General features: G+C 35.7%; 1 protein-coding gene across 3 annotated transcripts in view; it reads right to left on the bottom strand.

The window, feature by feature from the left end:
- The window catches only part of TMEM87A (transmembrane protein 87A), a 46,307-nt gene that overhangs the window by 4,069 nt on the left and 17,326 nt on the right, over nucleotides 1-24,912 (bottom strand). Inside the window, exons 7-19 of one of the 3 annotated variants that reach the window (XM_069484453.1) lie at nucleotides 23,143-23,260; nucleotides 19,790-19,851; nucleotides 18,782-18,965; nucleotides 17,664-17,763; nucleotides 15,270-15,363; nucleotides 13,737-13,805; nucleotides 11,757-11,865; nucleotides 10,760-10,818; nucleotides 9,842-9,945; nucleotides 6,287-6,357; nucleotides 5,850-5,911; nucleotides 3,217-3,272; nucleotides 2,512-2,542 (exon numbers count right to left, since the gene is read on the bottom strand). In XM_069484453.1, coding sequence (XP_069340554.1) covers nucleotides 2,512-2,542; nucleotides 3,217-3,272; nucleotides 5,850-5,911; nucleotides 6,287-6,357; nucleotides 9,842-9,945; nucleotides 10,760-10,818; nucleotides 11,757-11,865; nucleotides 13,737-13,805; nucleotides 15,270-15,363; nucleotides 17,664-17,763; nucleotides 18,782-18,965; nucleotides 19,790-19,851; nucleotides 23,143-23,260 — 1,119 coding nt within the window. Of the gene's footprint in view, nucleotides 1-2,511; nucleotides 2,543-3,216; nucleotides 3,273-5,849; nucleotides 5,912-6,286; nucleotides 6,358-9,841; nucleotides 9,946-10,759; nucleotides 10,819-11,756; nucleotides 11,866-13,725; nucleotides 13,806-15,269; nucleotides 15,364-17,663; nucleotides 17,764-18,781; nucleotides 18,966-19,789; nucleotides 19,852-23,142; nucleotides 23,261-24,912 lie in introns of all 3 variants that reach the window. The other 2 variants (XM_069484448.1, XM_069484441.1) reach the window with 2 other exon arrangements.

The raw sequence follows: 24,912 nt of genomic DNA, 5'->3' as shown, positions 1-24,912 counted from the left end.
GCCCTCTCTGGTAGGAATATAGCATGACTGCAGAACTGAAGGGAAGCCATAAAGGCAAACAATTAGCAGAGAAAGACTCCAAGAGAGAGATCTGGGAACTGCAGAATACACCACAGAGAGCAAAGTCTTATCTGAATGGTAGAGTTCTCAATTACTGCAATGCATAGAACAGCTAAGGAATTTGACACTGTATATCCTGCATCACACAGCAGGTAAATGGGAAATGAACAAAAGCATTTTTAGCAGCCAAATCGACACAGTGAGTCAGAATCAGAGAAGATGCTCCCAAAAGGTTTTCTGAAATGAAGAGACTGAAGAATAATCTAGGGCCGGGTGCAGTGGCTCACACCTATAATCCTAGCACTCTGGGAGGCCGAGGTGGGAGGATCACTCGAGGTCAGGAGTTCGAGACCAGCCTGAGCAAGAGCGAGACCCTGTCTCTACCAAAAATAGAAAGAAATTAGCCAAAACAACTAAAAATGGAAAAACTAGCCAGGCATGGTGGCGCATGCCTGTAGTCCTAGCTACCCCGGAGGCTGAGGCAGGAGGATTGCTTGAGCCCAGGAGTTTGAGGTTGCTGTGAGCTAGGCTGACGCCACGGCACTCTAGCCTGGGCAACAGAGTAAGATTGTCTCAAAAAAAAAAAAAAAAAGAATAATCTAATATTCAATTCAGAACATGTCTACAACTAGTTTCCATGAACCCAGGACACAATTCTAACATAAGACTTCAGGTGAAGCCGTCTAGGTGAACTATATGGAGGCAAATTAAAAAATTAAAAACCAACATAAATATTAGAGGTACTAATTATAATCCTTATCATCTGAAGAAGGTTGTGAGACAGATAATATTAAATAGTAATTTATTTTATATTTTGTTTTGGTCTATTACATTCCTTTCTGAATATTTTTCCCTATTATTTTTGGCAAGATTAGATTAGAGTTAAATTTGCATTTCTTAAAAGACAAAGGAACTAGACAGTAGAGAGTATGGTATTTGCTGCCCAATTTAAACAAAAACATTCTCAAGTCTGATCATATAACTGTGGAAAAGAAAAGGGGGACATATATAGGCACATGTAAAGAAAAGAAACATTCTTAAATGTTTAAGCTATCAGGTCATTAAATATAAAATGTCCGATTTCGAATCAAAAATTTAGTTTATTATATCTCAAACAAGAAGCAATACAATTAATCAAAGTACATGCCTAAACTAGCAAAACAGTTTTGCCATCTTAACAGTAGCTTGTTTATGACAGCAGTGAAGAAGCCTGGAGAGCAAGTGATGATGAAATCATGAAAGGTGTTTTCCACAGCTTGTTGAGAATGGAATATTTTTTCCTTGCAAGAAGTGATCCAAAGCCTGGAAGAAGTGGGAGTCAGTTGGTGCAAGGTCTGGTGAATACAATGGATGACAGAGTTTCCAAGTCCAGCTTCTATTATTTGAGCAGTGTTGTTTTTTGCGACATGTGGTCTTGTAAGAAGATTAACCTGTCTCTACTGACCAATCTCGGCTGCTTAATTGCAAGCATCCTCATCATTTCATCCAATTGGTTGCAGAAGACATCTGTTGTAATCGACTGACCAGGTTTCATGAAGCTATAGTGGACAATACCAGTGCTGGACCACCAAACAGACACCATTAGCTTTTTCTGATGAATATTCGGTCTTAGACTGTATTTCAGTACTTTATCCAACCACTGTGCTGAATGCTTGTGATTGTCAAAAAGAATCCGTTTTTCATCACATGTAACAATACAGTGTAGACACGGTTCCCCTTTATGTTGTGACAGCAAAAAGGGCAAACTTCGAGACGATTTCTCTTCAGATGCTCATTTAATTTATGCAGTATCCATCTACCCAGCTTCTTTACCTTGTTGATTTGTTTCAAATGGTGCAATATTGCTGCTAATTCACACGTAGGTTGAGATGGATTCGCTTCCACTACAGCTTTCAGCTCATTATCCACCTTGGTCTCAGGTTGCCCACATGGCTCATTTTCAAGATTAAAATCACCAGAACGGAACTTCTCAAACCACCGACATACTGTATGTTCATTAGCTACATCTTTCCCAAACACGTCATTGATATTTCAAGCTGTCTGTGCTGCAGTGGATCCATGACAGAACTCATATTTGAAAATAACATGTATTTTTGACTTATCCATGGTTTCACAAAAATTGCTCTAAAAAAAAACTGAAAGATAATCATAAGCCAAAATGTGCCTTTGGAAGAGTGAGGATGTACCTTCACAATAAAAATAAATAAATAAATGCCAAAGTGAAATGTCAGAGATATCAACTGTCAAACTTAGTACTTAAGGGAATCGGACATTCCATACTTAATAACCTAAATATATCACTATTTCCATTCTTGTCCTTTTCAACTATTCCAACCATAGTTGTTTAGGCCATTACTGAGTCAAATAAATTGAATCTCAGTGAACAGAAGACTCATGACTTCTTATGAAGTCATCAGATCCACAGTTTATGCACATGATTTGATTACTAACCTCATCTGAATCCAGGAGGGCTGGTAGTGCTCTGTTGAGAGAGAAATATTAAATTGAAAAATGTAAAACAAAGCAATAAAAAGACAGTAGGACACGGCATAGTGGCTCATGCCTATAATCCCAGCACTTTAGAAGGCTGAGGCAAAGCCTAGGAGAGTTTGAGGCTGCAGTGAGCTATGATCATGCCACTATACTCCAGGCTGGGTGACAGAGTGAGATGCTGTCTCAAAAAAAAAAGACAGTAAGATAATGAATACAATTTAAAGTTTCTTTTTATTATAATTATCTAAGATTTGTATTTATTAATGGCCTTTCAGGACAAAAAAAGGCAAATACAATAAACAACAGAGTATCAGAGTTACAGGAACTGTATAGAAAAAACAAAACATGCTCTACAATGTGATAGGACCAATGTTTTATTAAAATTATGGCCCTGGAAAGGAACTAAAAAATTTGAAAAGGATTATTCCATTGATTTTAGGAAGATCTACTATACAGTTAAATCTTTCTAAGCAGAAATATCATCTGAATGAATCATCCCAATTATTTTTGTTTGTATATTACTCCTAATTTTTAAGTCATTTTTCAACATCTTATATTCTCATTAGTATGCTGTTCAGCACACTCATTTAAAATAATAAACAAAGTACTACTAACTTTAAAATGGAATCCTAGTGGATTCAATAAGAGGTTTCAAAAACTTACACATCTGTCACTGAAGAAGGAACATTCTCTTCTACCCATTTCAAATCATCTTCCTGCTGGGAACATACAAATATCAGTTATTACTAAAATGAACTACATAATGTATCTCAAATAAGAACCATAAGGTCTTAAAATCTTTAGTCTTTTGTAACTCTAAAGTAGTACATTCACATAACAAATGAGACTCTTGAAAGAAAAGTCAAATAATTTTCTAAAAAACTTTAAAAAATACCTTTGACCAACATCTCCCCAATTTCCCCCAGCCCCTTGTAACCACCACTCTACCCTCTGCTTCTATGAGTTCAACTTTTCTGGATCCTACATATAAGTGTGATCACGTAGTATTTGTCTTTATGTGCCTGGCTTATTTCACCTAACATGTCTTCCAGGTTCATTCCTGTTGTCACAAATGACAGGATTTCCTTCTTTTTGAAGACTAAATAGTTAGTATTCCATTGTGTATATGTACCACATTTTCTTTATCCATACATCTGTTGATAAACATTTAGGTTGATTCCTTATCTTGGCTATTGTGAATACTACACAATGAACATGGGAATGTAGATAGCTCTTTGACATACTGATTTCATTTACTTTAGATATTAACATATACCCAGTAGTAGGATTGCTGGACCATATGGTAGTTTTGTTTTTTTTGAGGAATCTCCATAATGTTTTCCGTAACGGCTGTACTAACTTACATTCCCACCAACAGCGTACAATGGTTCCCTTTTCTCTACATCCTTGGCAATACTTGTTATATCTTTTTTCTTTTTGATAATAGCCATTTTAATGTGGGTTAGATATCTCATTATGGTTTCAATTTGCATTTCCTTGATGATTAGTAGTGATGAGCATATTTTCACATGCCTATTGGCCATTTGTAGGTCTTTTTTAAAGAAATATCTATTCAGGTCCTTTGCTCATTTTTTAATGGGGTTATTTGTTTTCTTCCTATTGAGTTGTGATCCTTATATAAATTGGATATTAACCCTTTATCAAATGTATGGTTTCACATGTTATCTCCCATTCTGTAGGCTGTCTTTTCACTCTGCTGTTTCCTTTAATATGCAGAAAGAAGCTTTTTAGTTTGATGTAATCTCATTTCTCTATTTTTGCTTTGTTGCCTATACTTTTGGGGTCATATCCAAAATATCATTGTCCAGCCCAATGTCATAGGGCTTTTTCCCTATTTTCTTCTAGTAGCTTTATAGTTTCAGGTCCTACATCCATTTCGAGCCTTTAATCCATTTTGAGCTGATTTTTATACATGATGTGAGACAGGGGTCTAATTTTATTCTTTTGCATGAGGATATCCAGTGCTCTCAACATTGTTTATTGAAATTATGGTCCTGTCCCCATTGTGTTCTTGGCACCTCTATCAAAACTCAGTTGACCATAAATGTGTGGATTTATCTTTGGGCTTTCTATTCTGTTCCACTGGTCTATGTATCTGTTTTTACATCAGCATTATGCTGTTTGATTACTATGGCTCTGCAGTGTATTTTGAAGTCAAGTAGCATGATGCTTTAAAGCTTTGTTCTTTTTTGCTCATGATTACTTTGGCTATTCAAGGTCTTTTGTAGTTCTGTATAAATTTTAGGATTTTTTTTTTTTCTATTTCTGTGAAAAATATCAGAAGAATTTTGATAGAGATGCCACTGAATCTGTAGATCACTTTAGGTAGTATGGGCACTTTAACAATATTAATTCTTCCAATCTATAAACAAAGGATATCATTTCATTTATTTGTATATTCAATTTCTTTCATCGGTGCTTTATAGTTTTCACTATACAAGTCTTTCAGCTCCTTGGCTAAGTTTACTCCTAAGTATTTTATTTTTGTGTACCTATGACAAATGGGACTATCTTCTTGATTTAACTTTTGAATAGTTCATTGTCAGTGCATAGAAATGCTAATAACTTTTGTATGCTGATTTTATATCCTTTAATTTTACTGAATTTGTTTATTAGTTCTAACAGTTTTTTGGTAGGGTTTTTAGGGTCTCCTGTGTCTAAGATCATGTTGTCTGCAACAGGGACAATTTAACTTCTTCCTTTTCAATGTGGACGGCTTTATTTCTTTCTCTTGCTTAACTGCTCTGGCTATGACCAAATAGTTTAGTTTTTAAAACTATACAGCAGAAATAGAAAATGATGTCCTATAGCCTTAAATGTCCTCACAGTGGTCTAATACCTAGCGTTTGCATCATGCAGGCTTTGTTCCTTAAAGTTGAGATAAATTCTAAAGCCTGTTACTGTCGAGTGAATGCCCAGTTCTAATAAAACAATCTCCTGAATGAAAAAAATCTTGGTCTTTACAAAAAAAAAAAAAGTTATTAATGAGTCCATGAGTTCATTGATGAAAAACATTACATACAATAATCAGACTGGTCTGGTACTTCTTTTACAGTATTGTAGCAAACCACCCAGTTAAAGATTACTAGATCTTAGGCTCACTTGCTATCTGTTTTTAACATGTAAATGTAATATATATTAAAGGATTTATAAAGCAAGCTTAATCATAATACATGTACAAAAATCATTAAGGCCTGTATATAACTGTTGAGTTCCACCAACGACTGGAGGATAAGACAAAGACCAAAAAGGAAAGGAAAAGAAGTCATACTTACTGCTTTGTTTCCTTTACTATTTCCATTGGGTTCTTGTTTGGTACTTCTCATTTTCATTCCTTCTGTATAATAAAAAATTTAGATTGGTTAGCTATGTCAATAGACCAGCAATGCTGAAAAAATTGATTCAAAGCTTTATTTCAAGCTTAATGACACTTGTGAATTATAAAACAGATGTTTCTCCATTTCTACATTTATACTGGGAAGATCAAACCTAAATTTTCAGCTCACTTCTAGCATGTAAATTGGACATTTACTGCATAATTATTTACTGGAATTTAGCATGCCTTCGTCTTAAGATTCACACCCTTATTTTCTCTTAACCCTGACTTTACCCCATAACAAATTAAGGAACAATACAGTTATAAAATAATAAACTGTGTATTTATATTAAAAAATTATTTAAAGCACAAATAAAAGGTGAATTTTGTCACTACCAAAGCTTTCCTTCAGCATAGGTTCCTTTTGTTCATCCTCCTCTTCCTCAGACAATGGTGAAAAGGCAAACCTGATAGAACAATGGTAGAACATAAGGAAAAAATTGGCAAACTACAAAAACCAATAATTCATAAAATCAGTTTAAGGAATAATAAAGTAACTTTTCCTGTTTGGAAAGCTTATCTTAACTGCTTACATTAGCAAGGGAGAAGAAGCAGGACCATATCATATTTATGAGCTACATGCTACCTGTGACCTTGGATAAGTTACTCTCTATACCCTCAGTTTCCTCATCTGCAAACGAGGGGATAATAGAACACTACTCATAGGGGTGGTTTGTGAAAAGTAAATAAATCATTACAAATAAAGTGCTTAGAACAATCCTGATACGTTTAGTAAGCATTCAGTAAATGTTCATTTATAAGGATATATCACACAGAGTTAAGTAAATTCTCATCTAATTTAAGATCTCAGCCTTCAAATTAGGAGGTAAGAGAAAGGAAGCCTAATCTTATGTGTTGCAGGTAATTTAAAATCTCAGTTTTCATTAGCCAGACATGGTAGTCCTAGCTACTCGTGAGGCTGAAGAAGGAGGATCACTTGAGCCCAGGAGTTGGAGGCTGCAGTGAGCTATGATTGCGCCACTGCACTCCAGCCTAGGCAACAGAACGAGACCACGTCCCTAAATGAGATGAAGGCCTGATCTCTGGCTCTGGTATATCTCAGATGCCTTTCCTTCACAACTTCCAAGAGACTCAGCACAGCAGCTGCCAGACAGGTAATTCCTACAATGCTTTTGCTTTGACCTCATACTATACTTTCCATTTTTATTATTACCTACTATTTTCATTCTACCTTGTTTTTAAATTGCCCTTTCATGATAAAAATTCTTAATAAGCTAGAACTAGTAGGGAACATCTGTAACTTGTTAAAGGGTACCTAACAAAATTCCATGGTAAATATCATAGCTAATGGTATTTGAGAAGCATTTAAAGTCAGAATAAAATGAAGAGGCCCACTCTCATTGCCTCTATTTAGTATTATACAGGAGGGCCTGGCCAACATAATAATACAAGAATCAGAAATGAAGCAGAAGATTTGGCAAGAAAGAAACAACATTGTGATTACTTTAGACAAAAATGTATATGATAAGGTATTAGCCTGACTGCCAGGAGGGGTTGGAAACTAAAGGTCAGCCATGCAGATAGTATGTGATTGAGCTCCAATAAAAACTCTGGACCCCTAAGGCTCAGGTGAGTTTCCCTGGTTGACAATACTCTGTGTGCATATTGTCACATATTTGGCTGGGTGGAGGTAACACTCTCCTTTAAAAACCTTGAGTGCTGAGTGTCTAATGGGCCTTCCTGGATAGAAACAATGTACATGTGTCACTGCATTTTTGTTGCTGGGGAAAGCAGTATACTTCATGTACTTACTCAGAAGAGGGAAAGAACATAAGGAAAGAAAATACAGATTTCCCCAGACTCTACCTGTGCTTTTTCCCTTTGCTGATATCATTGTTTTGTTGTAATAAATCTTTTTTTTTTTTTTTTTTTTTTGAGACAGAGTCTCACTCTGTTGTTCTGGCTAGAGTGCCATGGTGCCAGCCTAACTCACAGCAACCTCAAACTCCTGGGCTCAAGCGATCCTTCTGTCTCAGCCTCCCGAGTAGCTAGGACTACAGCCATGCGCCACCATGCCTGGCTAATTTTTTCTACATATTTTTAGTTGTCCAGCTAATTTCTTTCTATTTTTAGTAGAGACAGGGTCTCGCTCTTGCTCAGCCTGGTCTCGAACTCCTGAGCTCAAACGATTCTCTTGCCTCGGCCTCCCAGAGTGCTAGGATTACAGGCATGAGCCACTTCCCCCGGCCCTGTTTTAATAAATCTTAGCTGTAAGTACAACTACATGCTGAGTCCCACGCATCCTACTAGCAAATCACTAAACAGATGAGTGGTCCTGAGGATCCTGGAGGACCTCAAACTAGAAACAGCCCAAATGCCCACTAATAGGGGAGTAAGTTAATTTAACTATACCATGTATGTACCATGTAATATTATGCCATCCACGAAAATGAATGAGTTCAATTTAAACTAGATACCTTGGAAGGCATTTTCACAACGTACTGTTATGAGAGTCAAGGAAGATTTCATATTTGAACAGGGAATAAAATGTGGAAAGATACACCATATTAGGCAGTTAACAAAGAAGTCATGAGGAATGGGCAATGTTTTAAAACAAAAGGGAGAAAAAGGAAGAAGGAAGGTAATGTAAAGATTTTTTAAATGACTGAGGAAGGGAAATTTTTTTAAATACAGTTATCAAGTAACCAGTAATTAACAGACAGTTCCCCAGAATGTCTAGGATCTTTCTGAACAGTATGATTTCAGATCATACTGTTCCTTTATTTTGTCGTGTTTTTCCTCTGTTGAGTTTTTTTTTTTTTTGATGAACATATATTAAGTGCATAATGAAAAGACAACAAGGCTATTTTCATGGAGTAAAAGGATGTCCCTATTTTCTTTCCCAATCCTTCATTGGTATGTCTGATTATAGTTATACCACCTTTCTCTTTTCCTTTTTTGGTAGTGTGGTTAAATATAAGCTCTTAAGTATCTAAATGCAAGGGAGGAGGAAAAAAGGGAAACAAAGCATGGATATTCACAAAAAGATGGGCAGTTCTTAAATAATTAAGATTTGCTTACAGTTGGGCAAATCAAACTCACATGTGAATTTTTAATTTCAAAGTCACATAAGTTTTCATTTTATCCTTTCTATTATTACAAAGTGAGCTGAGCTGCTGACTACAGAAATTTTTCTTTCCTCTGGACACTAGACAGGAGACTCTCATTACAAGTGACACAATATATCTACCTCCTTTATTTACTATATAAATATCTACAGGCATACTTTATTTTATCATGCTTCACTTTACTGAGGTTCGAAGATGCTGCAATTTTTACAAACTGAAGGTCTGTGGCAGCCCTGCACCAAACAGGTGTTATCAGTGCCATGTTTCCAATAGCATGTGGTCGCTTTGTGTCTCTGTGTGAGCAATTTGTAGCAATAAAGTATTGAATTAAGGAATGACATACATTTTTAAAAAAAAATAATACTGCACACTTACCAGACTACAGTACAGTGTAAACATAACTTATATGCACTGAGAAACCAAAAAATTTGTGTGACTCACTTTACTATAATATTCACTCTTATTGTGATGGTCGGGAACTGAACCCACAATATATCTCCAACATATGACTATATATTATTAGAAAATGTCAAAGTTGAAAGGGACTTCACATTACTTGATTTAACTCCTCCTCATTATTTGGAAAGGAAATTAGGAACAGAGAGGTGAAAAGAGGCAGCATGCCAAAAATCACAAAGCAAGTTAAGAGGAGAGCTGAGATAGGAATCCAATTCTTCTGATTCCAGGACCAGTGTTCCTTCCACTATTATGACATAGCCCTGACACTGTCCCCACTGTACCATCCCTAATTACTGACATGCCCTTCAATGGTTAGCAAAGTAAATAAGAAAAGTCCAGGAACCTCTGGTTGTTTGCAGACGGTCGCCAGAGAACCATAATGACAAAGAGGATCATGGAGAACAGCAACCGCCAAATGGCATCATCCACCCACAGCTCCCGCCAGTCCTACAGTAAGGGGAAAGTACAACATTCGTATATATTATCTTAACCCTTTGTTCACAAAGCCCTTGGCACAGAACAAGAATCACGTATTCATTCATTCAAGGTATATCTACTAATAGCCTGCTATGTGCTCGGTACTTTGCTAAGTGCTGGGGAAACAAAGTTAATGAATGTAGTTTCTTCCTTTGTAGGAACAAAGGCACCACTATTGCTAAAGAAAAGGCACCACTGAATAGAGTATTTATCAAAGCTTCATCATAGTTAAGAATCTTTAAGGAAAGGTTTTATACAGGGAAGAGAAAATAACGCCAAGTTGTTGTATTTTATAATTTTCATTTATTCATTTTTACCAAAATAGAGCCTTGGTGGCCTCCAAAGAAATCCTACTGGCCACAGTCTTTGAGCTCAGATCTTAAGGACAAGGCTTCTACTCAGATTATTATTATTACTAATATTATTATTACTATTCACACATATGGTACTTAATGTTTAGTACTGTGGACTTCTTATTCCAGATTTTTAGTTAAAGCAAGACCATGACAGACTATGATTATCACTAACAAAATTCTCTCCCAATATTTGGATATATAGTCATAAAACAAAAAGCAACTACCATACCATACCAGCTATCATACCAAGCACCATGATAGTACAAGAATACTTAGGAGGAGGGAAGTATTACAACCCTAAGAGTGGAGCACTAGCCCTAATTTCTTATCAGGTGCATATATAAGAACCATACCATTGTCATCAACATCATTATCTGTATATAAGACACTATACTATTTATAAATGTATGTGCTATATTATAACTCACCGACTGACACGTCACTATCCTGAACTTCATGGTTGTCCAGATGATAAATACAATAGATGCTAACAGTAAATGAAAAATCTGGTCAGGGTATGAATGCTAGTTTACATCCCCAATTATATTCCCCACTTCTGATTAAGTGGAATTCCACATACCCCAATCCCCCATACATCATCATTTTCTGTCAGATGTTTTAACAAATGTATTACTGAACACCTACTATCAGCAAAGCTCATGATACATACTCTTGTCAATCCTTTCTGTACTTAAAGAATAGTTTTGTAATAATTTTATTTACCATCTGGCTACTTCAGTAACCCTCAGAATTAAAACAGAAGGTATTGGAAATATGGCTTTTTCCAACATTATCAACATAATTTTTTCCTTCTTTTACCTTTAGTATGGTGTTAATTTTTCTTTGGCTGGTCAGATAAAAAATGGTTGATAAAATGACTACAACACAAACAGAAGAGCTGGTTCCAATAATAGATCAGACCTCACTATTCTATGCTTGGTACAAGGACAAAGAGGTAGGCACGTTAGCCTAGTCTGGCTACCATCCACCTAATGTCTCTATTTCCCATATGCTTAGTGACATATGGAAAAAATACTTGCAATGTACCCTCATCTACAATTCTATAGCTGTTTAATATAACAAATAAGCGTGGGGTAATGTCTTCTAAAAGGAATCTAAATGCTATTTGGCACTCAAGCTAGCTTACCTCAAGAAAAAGAATGCCTCAGAAAAAGAATGGAGACAAAAAAGGAATACACTAAGAGCTGAAATTACACGAGGTTGATTTTTCAGCTGTTATACATAAAATAATTGGTTCTTAACTTTTTTAAAACCATAGATCCTTCTGAGAATTTGACAAAAGCTAAGAACCCTTTTCCCAAGTGAAATGCACAAAACTTTCTATGCCCACCCATGCCCTCTCAGGTTAAGAATCTGTTCTAAACGGATCACATTTAAACTGCAGGAAGAAAGTCCTAGACTTACCTGCCACTGCCAAGATAAGCGTGTTGGTGAAATGTCGGTATAACGAGAGTTTTACAATGTTCCTCCGAAGTTTTAACAGCTTCATTGTTTGAGTCAGGCTTATAAATATGTGTTTGCAGGTCAAGGAATTCAACATTCAGAAAAAACAGTAAGCTAGTAAATTAATCCTCAGATTTCTTTTAGGATCTCAGATCATACTAATAAAGTTATATGGATCTCAGAGGCTTTGTAGCTTTCTTATTCTCACTCAATCTCACAAACACCCCAAGATTAATAAGAAAGCCATCATTTTCAAAGAGACATTGAAGAGAAGACAGAACCAGGATAAAATAAGATTGCACAAAATAAAAGAAAAAGAGGAAAAATATAAAAAAGAGAAATAAAGACAGGAAAGGCTTTCTAGAGAAACAAAAAAGATGAAAAAATAGACAAAAGTAGAAGAGGAAATGAAAATGAGTAACAGGCAAGGGACAAAGAGTTAACATCATCTTCTCTCTTCCTTTAAGGTGGGTAGTTATGTTTTCATCTGTCCCAGCTAATCCAGTCTAGGGTCACAATTATACTCATGCTTACAACCTCCCAGAGTTCTACGCTACAGAGTTCCCCTTGTGCTTACAACCTCCCAAAGTTCTACGCTACAGAGTTCCCCTTGTGCCATCTTAAAGAACCTGCCATCAGCTGCCTGCACTACCATGAATTAAGAGGACCCTATGATGGGCTGAGAATCCCAGGCAGTTTGGTTCCAAAAGCAATGACTCTCCATTTTCATTATTCCCAAGTAGAAATTGCCAGAGAAACATAGGAGGGGAAGTGATGACTACTAAATACAACATCTATTCTCATGTCCCACTTTCGGCATAAGGAGCAGATATAAAAATAAGGGGGTTGGTACTTGCTCTGCCCTTTGACAGAGCCTTACTTGTCACCTAGTCACTGGGTTATCTTATTGCATATCCAATCCCACCTCCCTCTCTATTCCTCCCAATACCCACAGAGGTTCACAAAATACACTTGGAAAGATGCTGATACAGAAAATTTTGGGCCATTTGGACCCAGGAAATTTTAACTTCAAACTCTTTTGCTATGTGGCAGTCCACACAAATTCACAAAACTACAATTTTGTTCACATTCAGCTTTTTGCAGTCTATCAAGTCAGTAATACTGCACAATTGCAAATAGGACCAAATAGATAAAAACCAAAACAAATTCAAAATAGCCCCCAAAAGATAAAGTCCAAAAACTTGAATCCTTCACCCAACAGGCCAAGTCCCTAATAGATAAATGTTTAATTTTAAAGAACAGAAGAAACAGATTACTGAAATAGAAACTTGTCTGTTATCTGCTGGTTGATAATCATTCTTCCTTTTGCCTATAATGAATCGATATTTATTCTGAATGGTGGAAGTCTTCAGACAATTTCAAGTCAGCTTTGGAATGAGGGAACAAAACATTCACCCTGTTAAAGGTTAAAACCTACTAAACCTACACAGAGTTTCGGAAGAGTCAAACCACTGTATGTAGTTCCTGAAACCACATTTTAAGGATGAAAATCTTTTCATACGTTTCAAAGCACTTAATAATTGCTAGAGGCTAAAAGAAAGAGCAGGACAAGAGTAGCCAGTGATTCTAATACTGTGATTAGGTACACAAATAACAAGTGCAAGATCAAGGTGAAATGCTCATTTAAAAGAAAAAAGCCAGAAGTGTTTATCTTGTGCTCAGTCCACAGTCACCAATTTATGATGTGATTTAAAAACAAAACAAACAAAAAAAAAAACACAAATAAAACTGCTTACCTGACCTCTCAGGTTGTTAAGACTTAACATACACTATTCCCCAGACTAAGGAGTAATCAACAAAACTAAAAAAAAAAAAAAAAAAAAAAAAAAAACAAAAAACCTCTTTGCAGAAAGATCAGTAGAAACCCATCTCCAAGGGGAAAAAATGGACTGTCATCAAACAAGCCAACGAGAAGGATATCCACCAGCACAGGGCAGTGTCTAGGAAAGCCAAGGGGATAAAGGCCAAGGAAGCGAGATCAGTCTGGGCCTGCAGACAAAGAAAAAGAGGTGGTGAAAAACAGATGTCTAGAGAGGCACAGAGAAGAAACCAGCACACAATTCTGCATTTATGTAATAATCTGGAATGGTTTTGCATTTGAACTGAAAGAAAATAAAAAGAACACTTGACAACACCTAATCATTCTTCCCTTCTTACAAACCATCACATAGATTATACAGCTAAAAGCATTTCACATAAATTATCAATTACAATCTCAATACAATGACACATGCTGCTAACTACCATAAAGGTAACCACCATAGAGTTCTTAGTATTCAAAAATACATGTTATGAAGTGACCACATCAAAAAAAGTTCTAGTGTTTATAAGCCTCCATCTCATCCTACCATTTCCTATTATTGTGATTTTGGCTACAAGCCTAAAAAGGTTCCTCTCATATTTTGAGAAAATTACTGCATCATATACTAAGAATTATTGATATCCAGGATTATAATATAATGAAAGAGTTCAACCAAAACAAAATGTAAGGCAATTATCTGTCTGAAAAACTATGTTCCTTGTTTCCACAATTTTATATATAAGATGCTTTTTATATAGCCCTAATTACCCAATCACCAGTGCATTATTAAAAGGATATCCATAAAATAAAACAGGCATCAATTGCTGAGAGGACCAGGTTTACTGTCAGAGCCAAGGAATAAGAAAAATACTACAGCAGCAGCAGAAGAAAGAAAATGAAATTGACAGAGGGTTAAAGTTGCTAAGTCTATGGAAATTACATACAGAGGATAGTGTGATTTGAAAAACAAACTTGCATCTACAGAGGGTTTATTTAAGGGGCAATTTATTGCAAAACTTACTGAGTCCAGATTTCTTGAGGGCAAGGCAAAATTTATAGCATTTAGCACCTTGAATCTAATAGGTTATTAAAGAGTCTGATTTTTAAATAAATAAGAAAATTAATTGGAATGGCCTAGGGAGGCCTACTTCACATTAATACAGATATAACATAAATTTCTTTATCACTTACATCTCAGTATTTTCAGTTCCCTTCCCTGGCAAAGGGAATAATTATGCAATACTCAAGAATGGTATAAAAATTATTATAGTAAGTTGCATTTTAAGGAAGTCTTTGAAACTCAAGTGTTGGTCAAGCAAAGAGCACTGTTAAGATTAGATTAACCAGTAAGTACATGACTCCAATGTTTGCCACTTATACAAGAATGAGACTCCACTGCTTGGGAGAAGGAATAAATAATTATCAGTCTGGGGATGGATGGAAGAGCATTCATTCTGGGTCACACATTAAATTTATAAAACTCTGATACATTAAAAAGAAAAAAATGAACTATACATTCATTCTGAAAATCAGAACCCAAAGGTGACTTAGAGCAAACAGTAAAGAAGTCCACAGACATTTCTAATTCACACTCTCAAGATAGAAACAATAGAACTAACTGACCACAAAAATTCACATTAAGCAGTACTGACCCCTGTAACTCTGAGGACCCCTTCCATGCCAGAGAACAAAAGATAGAGGGCTCCTGCTACCACAACTTTGTGAAGCGTGACTCCAAGGCGTGGCCTAAAGAGGAAGCAAAAAGATAGTTGAGTATAAATATGACAAACCCCAATTCAAGCTAGGTAACAGGAGTTCATGTTAATTATTACAGGGCAACAATTTAAAGTGATAAACAGTATTGTTTATCACACCTGATTCACCTGAGAGGGAAAAACTCATAAGAACATATGGCCTTAAAATAAGATGAATACTAGAACTTAAGATCTGGCCCCTGGTTACTGCATTTTTAAAAACTTTTTATTGCACAGAATTTTGAAACATATTAAAAAATAGTATAATAAACTCACCCAGTCCCAACAACCATCAACCTATGGCTAATTCTTCCCCATGCATATCCCATCCTCTTCCCATCCTTTCATATTATTTGAAGCAAATCCTAAACAGCATATTTTTACATGTATACGTTTCAGTATGTGTCTTTAATAGATGAGGACTTTTCTTTACATTTCAATGGCTACCAAATGGACTTAAAAAAATAACTACAATATATCATTAAATAATCTAAGAATTTAATATAATCAAATATCCTATTGTAGTTTATTGAATAAACAATATATTTGTAGGCTCAAAACCCAACAAAATATGAAAAGTCTTTTGAGCAACCTCTGTTTGAAAGAAGAAAAGCCTCAGATCCTTGATATTTAAAATCCTGAAGTAGAATCTACATTTTAACAAAATGCCTAGGTGATTCCTTACTGTAGTATACCTTGAGATGCACTGCCTTAAATCATGTCTGCCTAAGCCTTACCAATATTTGTTCTTATATTTTTTGTCATACACCAGGAAAAGCTCCATATAAGCAGGGAATTCTAGAATGCTTCCTGGCATACAGAAGGCACTCAAATATTTATTAAATAAATTTTAAGAATTAAAACCTGTCATTCTTCTAATCCCATTTAAAGCAAAACTCCTTTAAATGAGTAAATAAATTTAAAACATTAGCACCCCCACCACTTAATCCCACTTACAGCAAAACTCCCTGAAATAACTGTCTATACCTGGCTAACTCCATTCCCCTCCTCCTATTCCCTCTTAAACTCTCTCCAATAGGGCTTTTGCCCTTACCACTTCACCAAAACTGTTCTTGTTATGGTACTAAGACCTTCCAAGTAGCCAAACCAATGGTAAATTTTCAATCCTGTTATTTGACCTATCACGATCATTTGACCATTTAATCACTCCCTCCTTGAAACACAGTCTTCAGTTAGCCTCCCGACTCGCTGGTCGTCATTCCTTTATTTCCTCTGCTAACTCTACTCTGTTTCACAGACTTCTAAATAATAATCAAAAGGGTCCAGTCCTTGGACCTCTTCTCTGTATATACTCACTTCCTTGGTGATCACATCCAGTCTCATGACTTAATAACATCTACATCTTGAAGATTCCCAAACTTTTATCTCTGCCCCAAACTCTCCCCCTTTGTTTCCCCCACTTGGATATCCAGCTGACTCCTAATGTTGCCCCCACTCCATCATCATTCTTAAACTCAGTGGAAATATCATTGATATCATGAAATATCAATTCCATCCTGCCACTTGATCTGACCAAAACAATTGGCATCATTCTTGATTCCTCTTCTCTCTCACATTACACATCTGATCCATCAACAAATTCTACTGGTTCTAGTTCTACCTTCAGAACATATACAGAATCTGACCTCATCTCAGCATCTCTTCCCCTAGGGAGACATATAGCTCCTTCACCTCCTTGATGTGTTTGTTTAAATGTCACTAAGTGAACTGAAGCCTTCTTTCATCACCCTATTTTCAACTGCAAGCTCCAGCTCCTACCTAGCACTAGCACTCCCTGTCCCCTTTCCCTGAATTATCTACTCCACCATTGCAATTCTCTGACATATTGGATATTTTACTCACTTGTTTAAATTTTGTCTTTGTCCCTTCCCTCCACAAATGTAAACTCCAAGTCTTTTATAAACTTGCTTTATCCCCAGAGCATAGAACAATGCCTAGAAGAATGCCTATAGAAGACACTCATGCTGTTCCCATAAAAAATCTGATTTGCAAAAATATTTTAGAAGAACAAAGCTGTTATAAATTTACTTGATCCTCAGTTTGGTGTTTCAATATCATTTTTTACATTGCAGGTTTTCCTGCAGATATTCCTTATAAGAAGTGAGATGAAATACTAATATTTTACCAACATTTACAATGCTATAAAACTTCAGATATATTTTCTTATTTCAGAATTATTTCTTTTATCAACTATTTCAGAACTACCACATTAGGAACCTTCAATACTGTTTCATTTTAATTTGCTCTTCCACAAAAGAAGTAAATACTTACTTGACTATGCCATAACCCAGACTGACTATTATGACCAGCGTTCGAGCCAGTGAGCGTTTCACTGCTGAAAGCAGCTCTGCAAGGATCAAGGCACCTTGGACTTGAGAAAGAAGACAGGGAGAAGAAAGGAAGAAATGACATAATTATCTAGGTAAGGCAACAGGCATGATTCCAGTTCCAGAATGTAGATCTCTAATACTCTCCAGAATAAGCATTGATATTAGTCCTACTAAAATAGAATAACTCTTTTGCAATTTTTATAAATATACAAGGTGATGTCACTTGCAATCTTACTCATGGGTATGTATGGCAATAGAGGTGTGCTCAACTCAGTTTCCTCCCCCCTCCACTCCCAACTTCACTAAAACCATGACAGAATACCTCACCCTACCTATATGGACAGTTTGTAGCAGCAAGGAAATTCTACCCACTCCCCCCCCCACCATGTTCAAAAACTATGAAATATAGCTACACAAAAGTACGAAGCACACACATGTAGGAACATATAGTTTTCAATTCATTTTTACATCTATTTTCAAGACTTTTCAAAGACCAGCAAAAGATCTAATTAGCATAGCTTGCAACAATTATTACCAGTCAAATAGTCTGATAAAAGATCACAAAAAAACTTCAGCATAAAACAATTTATTACCAGTTCACCTTACTAAACCATAAACGCCTTCCTATTTTCTTGATATTACTAATATCAATTCTTAGATGCACTTTACCCCACATTTTAACATCTTTGAATTCGAGGTGTGTCTTACAATCAATGCTATCTTACAATTAAATTGGCATTGTTTACCTTCTTTCTTAGATGTATAATGGTGACTTAGAAATCAATGGCAATTGAGATTTGGTGATGGTAATAATCGTTCCCAATATGGTCTATAATTGTAACTTTTGTGAGGATATTTCAGTAAAATTACTCATACCACTGAACCCATAAATTATGAGATTAAAAATAAAAGTCACAATCATACTGATTCTGCTTAAGTTAGTCTAATAATTAAGTAATTGGAAAGTTAGACCAGTTTAATGACTGCTGAACTTAGGAAAATTTCCACACATCTCACCTGCCAATCACTCAAATTGATAAACATTTTTTGGTTACCTACCAGATTCTCCTTTGTACCGAATATTCTGAAATTCTGCATAGAAGACAGCCTTCTCAAGCATTCCCAGGAAGATGACAGCACCAATCCAAAACTGAATTCTCAGGAGATCTCTCCAGTAGCAGGCAGACCATGCCAGCCACAGAACACCAAACAGGACATATACTATACACATCACCATAAAAAACTGTCATCAAATTGAATAAGAGATAAAAAGAAGAATTAGGGCCAAGAGTCAAGTATCTAGATTTAGAATCAATACATAGTTTTAACAAACTATAAAAATATACATATTCTACCTTCTATTTAAAAATATTTATTTCTTTGGAGTTTAATACTAACAGGAAAGAATTATCTCCTCTTGAGCACAGGAAGATGATGTAAGAATTTCTCAAGAGTGACTGTTCTCCTGTATTAAAAGAGCTTTCTCAGTTCATAATCTAAGTTATATAAATGAAGACAACACTGAGCAGGAAAAAAGGCATAACTGGGTGAGGATACATCTAGAGGCAAGAAAACACGACAAAATGAGAAAACTAGTAAAGGGGAAGGAAAAAGAGAATAATGACGAACAAAGGAAGTCTGAAAATAGATTAAGGATATTCTCAGACACAGGTACATGCACACATACTCAGGCGCACACAATGAAGAGGAGGAAGTTTCATCATGTGGTTACTTTAAGTGGGATCAGAAACAACAAGGTTGTAGTAAGAAGTGCCCTGCTATGGACCCTACAGAGAATGAGATGTGAGACAATCTTTGAAGGACTTCCCAAGTCTAAAATTCACAGATTATCGACTCCTTCATTTTACAAATAAGAAAATAAGGCATACAAGGGTACACCGACCCTCCCAAAGTCTCAATCTAGTAAGAAATAAATCCAGAATTATAGGCAACATTTTCTGAACAATGTAGGTACAAATCTTTGAAAAAAGAATATTGCCACAAAACGGGCAATCTTTCAAGCTAAACTCATTCAGAGCTGAGGGTAAAGAATAAAAGGTCACTTACAATCATCAAGGGATAGTCTTCAAGTGTGAGGTATTCATATGGACCCTTCACTTCAACAGTCACTGTAAAACATAGTCCTCAGAATTAATTTAATGTATACAGAAATTAAACTAAAACATTGCCTAATGTTCAATAAAATTAATGAAAAGTTCACTGGATCATTTACTTTTAACCACTTCAATCTGGTGCATATTACATTGGTACAGCACTTTGAAATTCATTAAGTGTTCTCATAGTTCATGCTGTGTCCTGCACAGGCTTCCACCGCTCTGTTCCAGTCTGAAGTGGGAAAGCCCTTTTGTTCCCATTCTTACATTCCTTAAAGACTAGACTGGATGATATTTCCTCCATAAATCCTTTCTGGCTGCCCATTTGGAACTACTCATCATGTACTCTAAATTCCAAACACACTTCATATACACTTGTTCTTACAACACATCACTAATATGTTTTACAGGACTTCCTTTCTTCATTTTACCACCTTCTGTATTTTCTCTCCTTCCTTACCTATAGTTTCTTAATGCTTTATTATTTTTCTACCAACTACAATTTTATGTGATCTTGCCACATTAATGCATCATTTTCAGAAGAAGGTATAAAAAAACAGGAATTCATATTAACTCACACAAATGATGCACAGGGTTGCATTTATTTTTGCCTGATAAAATAAGGTGGGAAACAATACAGTTTCCCAATCATGTACCCTAGATCCTCACTCCAAACTGAAAATACCTCAGAAGTTCAGATGGAAGCAAAGCACCATCCCATAAACATAGAACTGAACTTTCCCAAAACTTGCTAGTAAACATTTTTTCCAAAAACTTTGTTAATAACTACAAAGTGTTTAATGAAGCAGAAAAAGTGATAGTAACAGCATGAATCTGAAAGACATATCTGCCTCACTGAAGCAAACCTACTATTTTAAGATGGTCTGTAACTGAAAAACTATTTTAAGATTGACTATTTTAAGACTAATTGACAATGAGCTGGATAAATTCTAAATATGATTAATAAATAAAACTCTGATTTATTTGAGAAGTAATCATCTCCGTAGACAGATTAATAGTAGGTTTCAAAGCAAAAGATAGGGACCACAGCCAGATTTGATGCAAGAAGAGGATGAAGTGGAGTGGAGAAGGGCTTCCCTTCCATCCTTTTCAAAGAAAGAAGGTTGAAAATAAACACTGGCAACTACTCTTTGAGACTACTACCCATTAGAAAGTCATGGGCCTAAAGAAACAGGCGAATACCCACACATTATGGGGTCCAGAAATCGTGCCAGGCCACCCTCTGGTTGCCTAGATCTGCTACACCTCCATATCAGTATAAGGCATAAGACCCATTTTTAGATTGGGAGTGAAGGATTCAATACAAGAATCATAAAAAACAAAAGTTTAAAATTAAGTCAAATGAAAGAAATAATAAAGATAAAGTAGATGTTAATGAAACAGACAAAGAAATAGTTAGGAAAATTAACCTAACCAAAAGCTGGTTCATTGGGATGAAAATACAATAAAATAAAATTCTAGAAAGATTTAACAAATTAAAAAGAGAAGATGCAAAGGCAATATTAAGGATTTTCAAAGGCCACAGATTCAGTAGATTTTCTAAAGAAACATCATTAATAACTATCAATAAATCTGAAATCTTAAATAAAATGGACAATTTCTCAAAAGGCCAAATAAAAAAAACCATTGATTCATGGGAAAACAGAAAAACTAAAACCAGTTATTACTGTAAAACAAAATAAATCAGTTGATTAAAATCTCCCTGGGGGGAAAAAAGAACATTAGGTTGAAACAGTGTTACAGATGAGTTCTACCAGACACTCAAGAAATGGATAATGCCACCCTTACAAAAACTGTTCCAGAGAATTTAAAAATAGGTGACATTCTCCAATTCATTGTATGAGGAGACTAGCATAACTTGGATGCCAAAACCAGTGAAAGACAGTATGAGAAAAGAAAATTATAGGCCTATCTTACTTTGAACATAGATAACAAACTTAAAAAAATACTAGCAAATAGAATCCAATAATGTGTATGAAAGTGTGTATGTGTTTGTGTGCATTTGTATGTCAAGACCAAGTAGTGGTATCCCAAAAATTCAAGAATGGTTTTAACATTAAAGACCAGTTTTTCCCTTCCTTGAGTATTTGACACACACAAAAAAAGAAAACAAAGAAGACCAGTTAATATAATGTTCCACAATAACATACCAAATGAGAAAGCCCATATGATCATTTTAACCAATATAATTGAACCCTTTAAAAAAACTGAGTATTCCCTTCTAAATACAAAAAAAAAAAAAAAAAAAAAGGAAACTACTCTTAGCAATCTAGAAATAGAGAGGAATATCCTTAACCAAATAAAGCATATTTTGAGGCCAGGTGTGGTGTGTTAGCTCACACCTGTAATCCCAGGACTTTGGGAGGCCAAGGTGGGAGGATTACTTGAGGGCAGGAGTTTGAGACCAGCCTGAGCAAAAGTGAGACCCCGTCTCTACAAAAAATAGAAAAATTATCTGGGCATGGTGGCACGCACCCAAGGTCCCAGCTAGTTGGGAGGCTGAGGCAGGAGGATCGCTTGAACTCAGGAATTTGAGGTTGCAGTGAGCTATGATGATGTCACTGAACTCTAGCCCAGGTGACAGAGACCTTGTCTCAAAAAAAAAAAAAAAAAAAATAGGGAGAGAAAAGAATAAAAAAAAGAAAAAAAGAATATTTGGAAAAATTTATAGTAAACATCATACTTAATGGTGAAATGTACCAATACTGCCAGAGAAGTCAGGAGCAAGATAAAGATGGCTGCCATCATTGTTTCTACTCAATATTCTACTTGAGAAACCAGGGTATGTAAGGAAACTACACAGTAGAAAGAAGAAACAAAAAAGGAAACCACAGGAAATAAGACCAGTTAGGGAGTTATTGCAAAATTCCAGGTAAAAGATGAACTGGGAAGCAACAATAGAAAGGAAAAAACTTAAAAAAAAATTCTTGAGACATTAAAAATTACCAATGTTAATTAATTTAAAATTTTCTGAGATCTGGTTTGGTGCCCAAGTTTTCACAATTCTAGTTCAGAATACTGAAAGCATGATACTAATTAAAAATTTAAAATACATGAGGATAAAATGAAGGAAAATGAAACCTAATAAGAAATCATATGTGAAGTGCCCACGACTGTGCCTAGTAATATTAGGTGCAGAAAAATGTTAATTTCCCCCTATTTCCCCATTTTACAACATTCTTAATGAATTACTCCCTCACTTAAAGCAATTTTATACTACCTAACACCACGTATGACATAACTAGATAAAAACACAAATGTTAAAAAGAAATGAATTGAACTTACTGGTAAAAAGATTACTTAGTGAATTTTCTTTTGATGATTCCTTTGAAGATGAAATGCCAACATGTACAATAAAAATGTATGGTGCATCTTGCCAAGTTTGCAATGGTTCATGCATCGCCTAGAGAGGGGAAAAAGGCATCAGACTTTCAAATCTTAAGAACTGAAAGCACAAGTTAATAATACAATATGAAAATTTTGCTCCAGAATGTGTCCAGAAACATGGTAGAGTCCTTTACTTTCATTCATTAAAACAGTAGACACAACAAGCAAGCCTGGAGTGCATAAAATAAAGTAGGCTAGATTATGAATTACTAAAAGTATCTATACCTTTAACATTTTTTTTTTTTTTTGAGACAGAGTCTCACTTTGTTGCCCAGGCTAGAGTGAGTGCCCTGGCGTCAGCCTAGCTCACAGCAACCTCAAACTCCTGGGCTCAAGCGATCCTCCTGCCTCAGCCTCTCGAGTAGCTGGGACTACAGGCATGCGCCACCAGGCCCGGCTAATTTTTCTATATATATATTTTTAGTTGTCCATATAATTTCTTTCTATTTTTAGTAGAGACGGGGTCTCGCTGTTGCTCAGGCTGGTCTCGAACTCCTGACCTTGACCGATCCACCCGCCTCGGCCTCCCAGAGTGCTAAGATTACAGGCGTGAGCCACCGCGCCCGGCCTAACATTTCTTTATGAGGAAAACCTCAACAAGAATCACTAAGTTAAATCTCTGTTTAAGCCACATTTGGATACTAGGTTATGTTTTACACAGATATCACTACAGGCTAAGGAATTTAAACTGAGGATTATTTAAATCAACTAAAAAAACTATGATGATGTCAATAAACATGAATTATAAACACCAATTCCTGAATCTAATTCCCTTTGTTGAACACCCTTCACAAGACTATGAGAATATCTGCTGACATGGTTTCACATTTATATAAAAAATTTAACCTTGGGCTAGTTTACATGGAAAGCAAGAGTCACTGCCCCCCAAAGTCAAGGAAGACAAGTTAACAGCCTCCAAGCCCTTGACCAGTAACTCTTGCTTTCTACATAGATTAAACTTCACAAACCCAAGACTAAGATACAAAGATAAAGATGTACATAGAAAATGATTGGCTGCTTCTTCCTTATGTGTGAAAGAAGGTACTGCTACCTAGAATTGCAATTTTTACCATCTGGTCTTAGAAGGAGAAACTTGTATCCAGAGATCTCTGAGTAAGCTTCATTGATCTCGGAAACTGCTCAAAGTGGGTAACAGATTTTACACATTTGGGCATTTTCCTGTGTAGCCACAACTTTTCTCAAATGGTTAAAATGTCTTACAAACCCAAGATAAGGTTAATAGTTCAGAAATTATATTCCACAATAAAAATTCAATGTGTCAAACAGATTAAATGATTCTTCAGCTATACATTTACTAGGTTATCTTAGTAACGTAACAGCATAAATGTCATGCTAACTCATAACAGTGATTTATCTCTGCCTAATAGTCTCTCTCTGACAAGACTCAGGGGCAGTCTGTGAGAAAACTTTACAGTTTTGAAGGTATGAGTATCACATCTTATTAACTGTAATTACTGAACCTTTCCTGAACTTGCTTGCTCATTAACCAATAAAACATTGGTGTAATAAACTGCTCTGTTACCAATTTTAAATATCTTAAAACCAACTCTTACAAATTCCAAAAGGGACTGATTTCCACATTCCAGGATTGATAAAGTTTACATTTAACTCTGGAATGTAGCAATTCTGATCCTGTAAAAATAACAT

This window comes from Eulemur rufifrons, chromosome 2 (genome assembly GCF_041146395.1).
Source record: "Eulemur rufifrons isolate Redbay chromosome 2, OSU_ERuf_1, whole genome shotgun sequence".
Lineage (NCBI taxonomy): Eukaryota > Metazoa > Chordata > Mammalia > Primates > Lemuridae > Eulemur > Eulemur rufifrons.
Note: the sequence above shows the minus strand (reverse complement) of the source record. Positions and strands in the feature narration are given on the sequence as shown.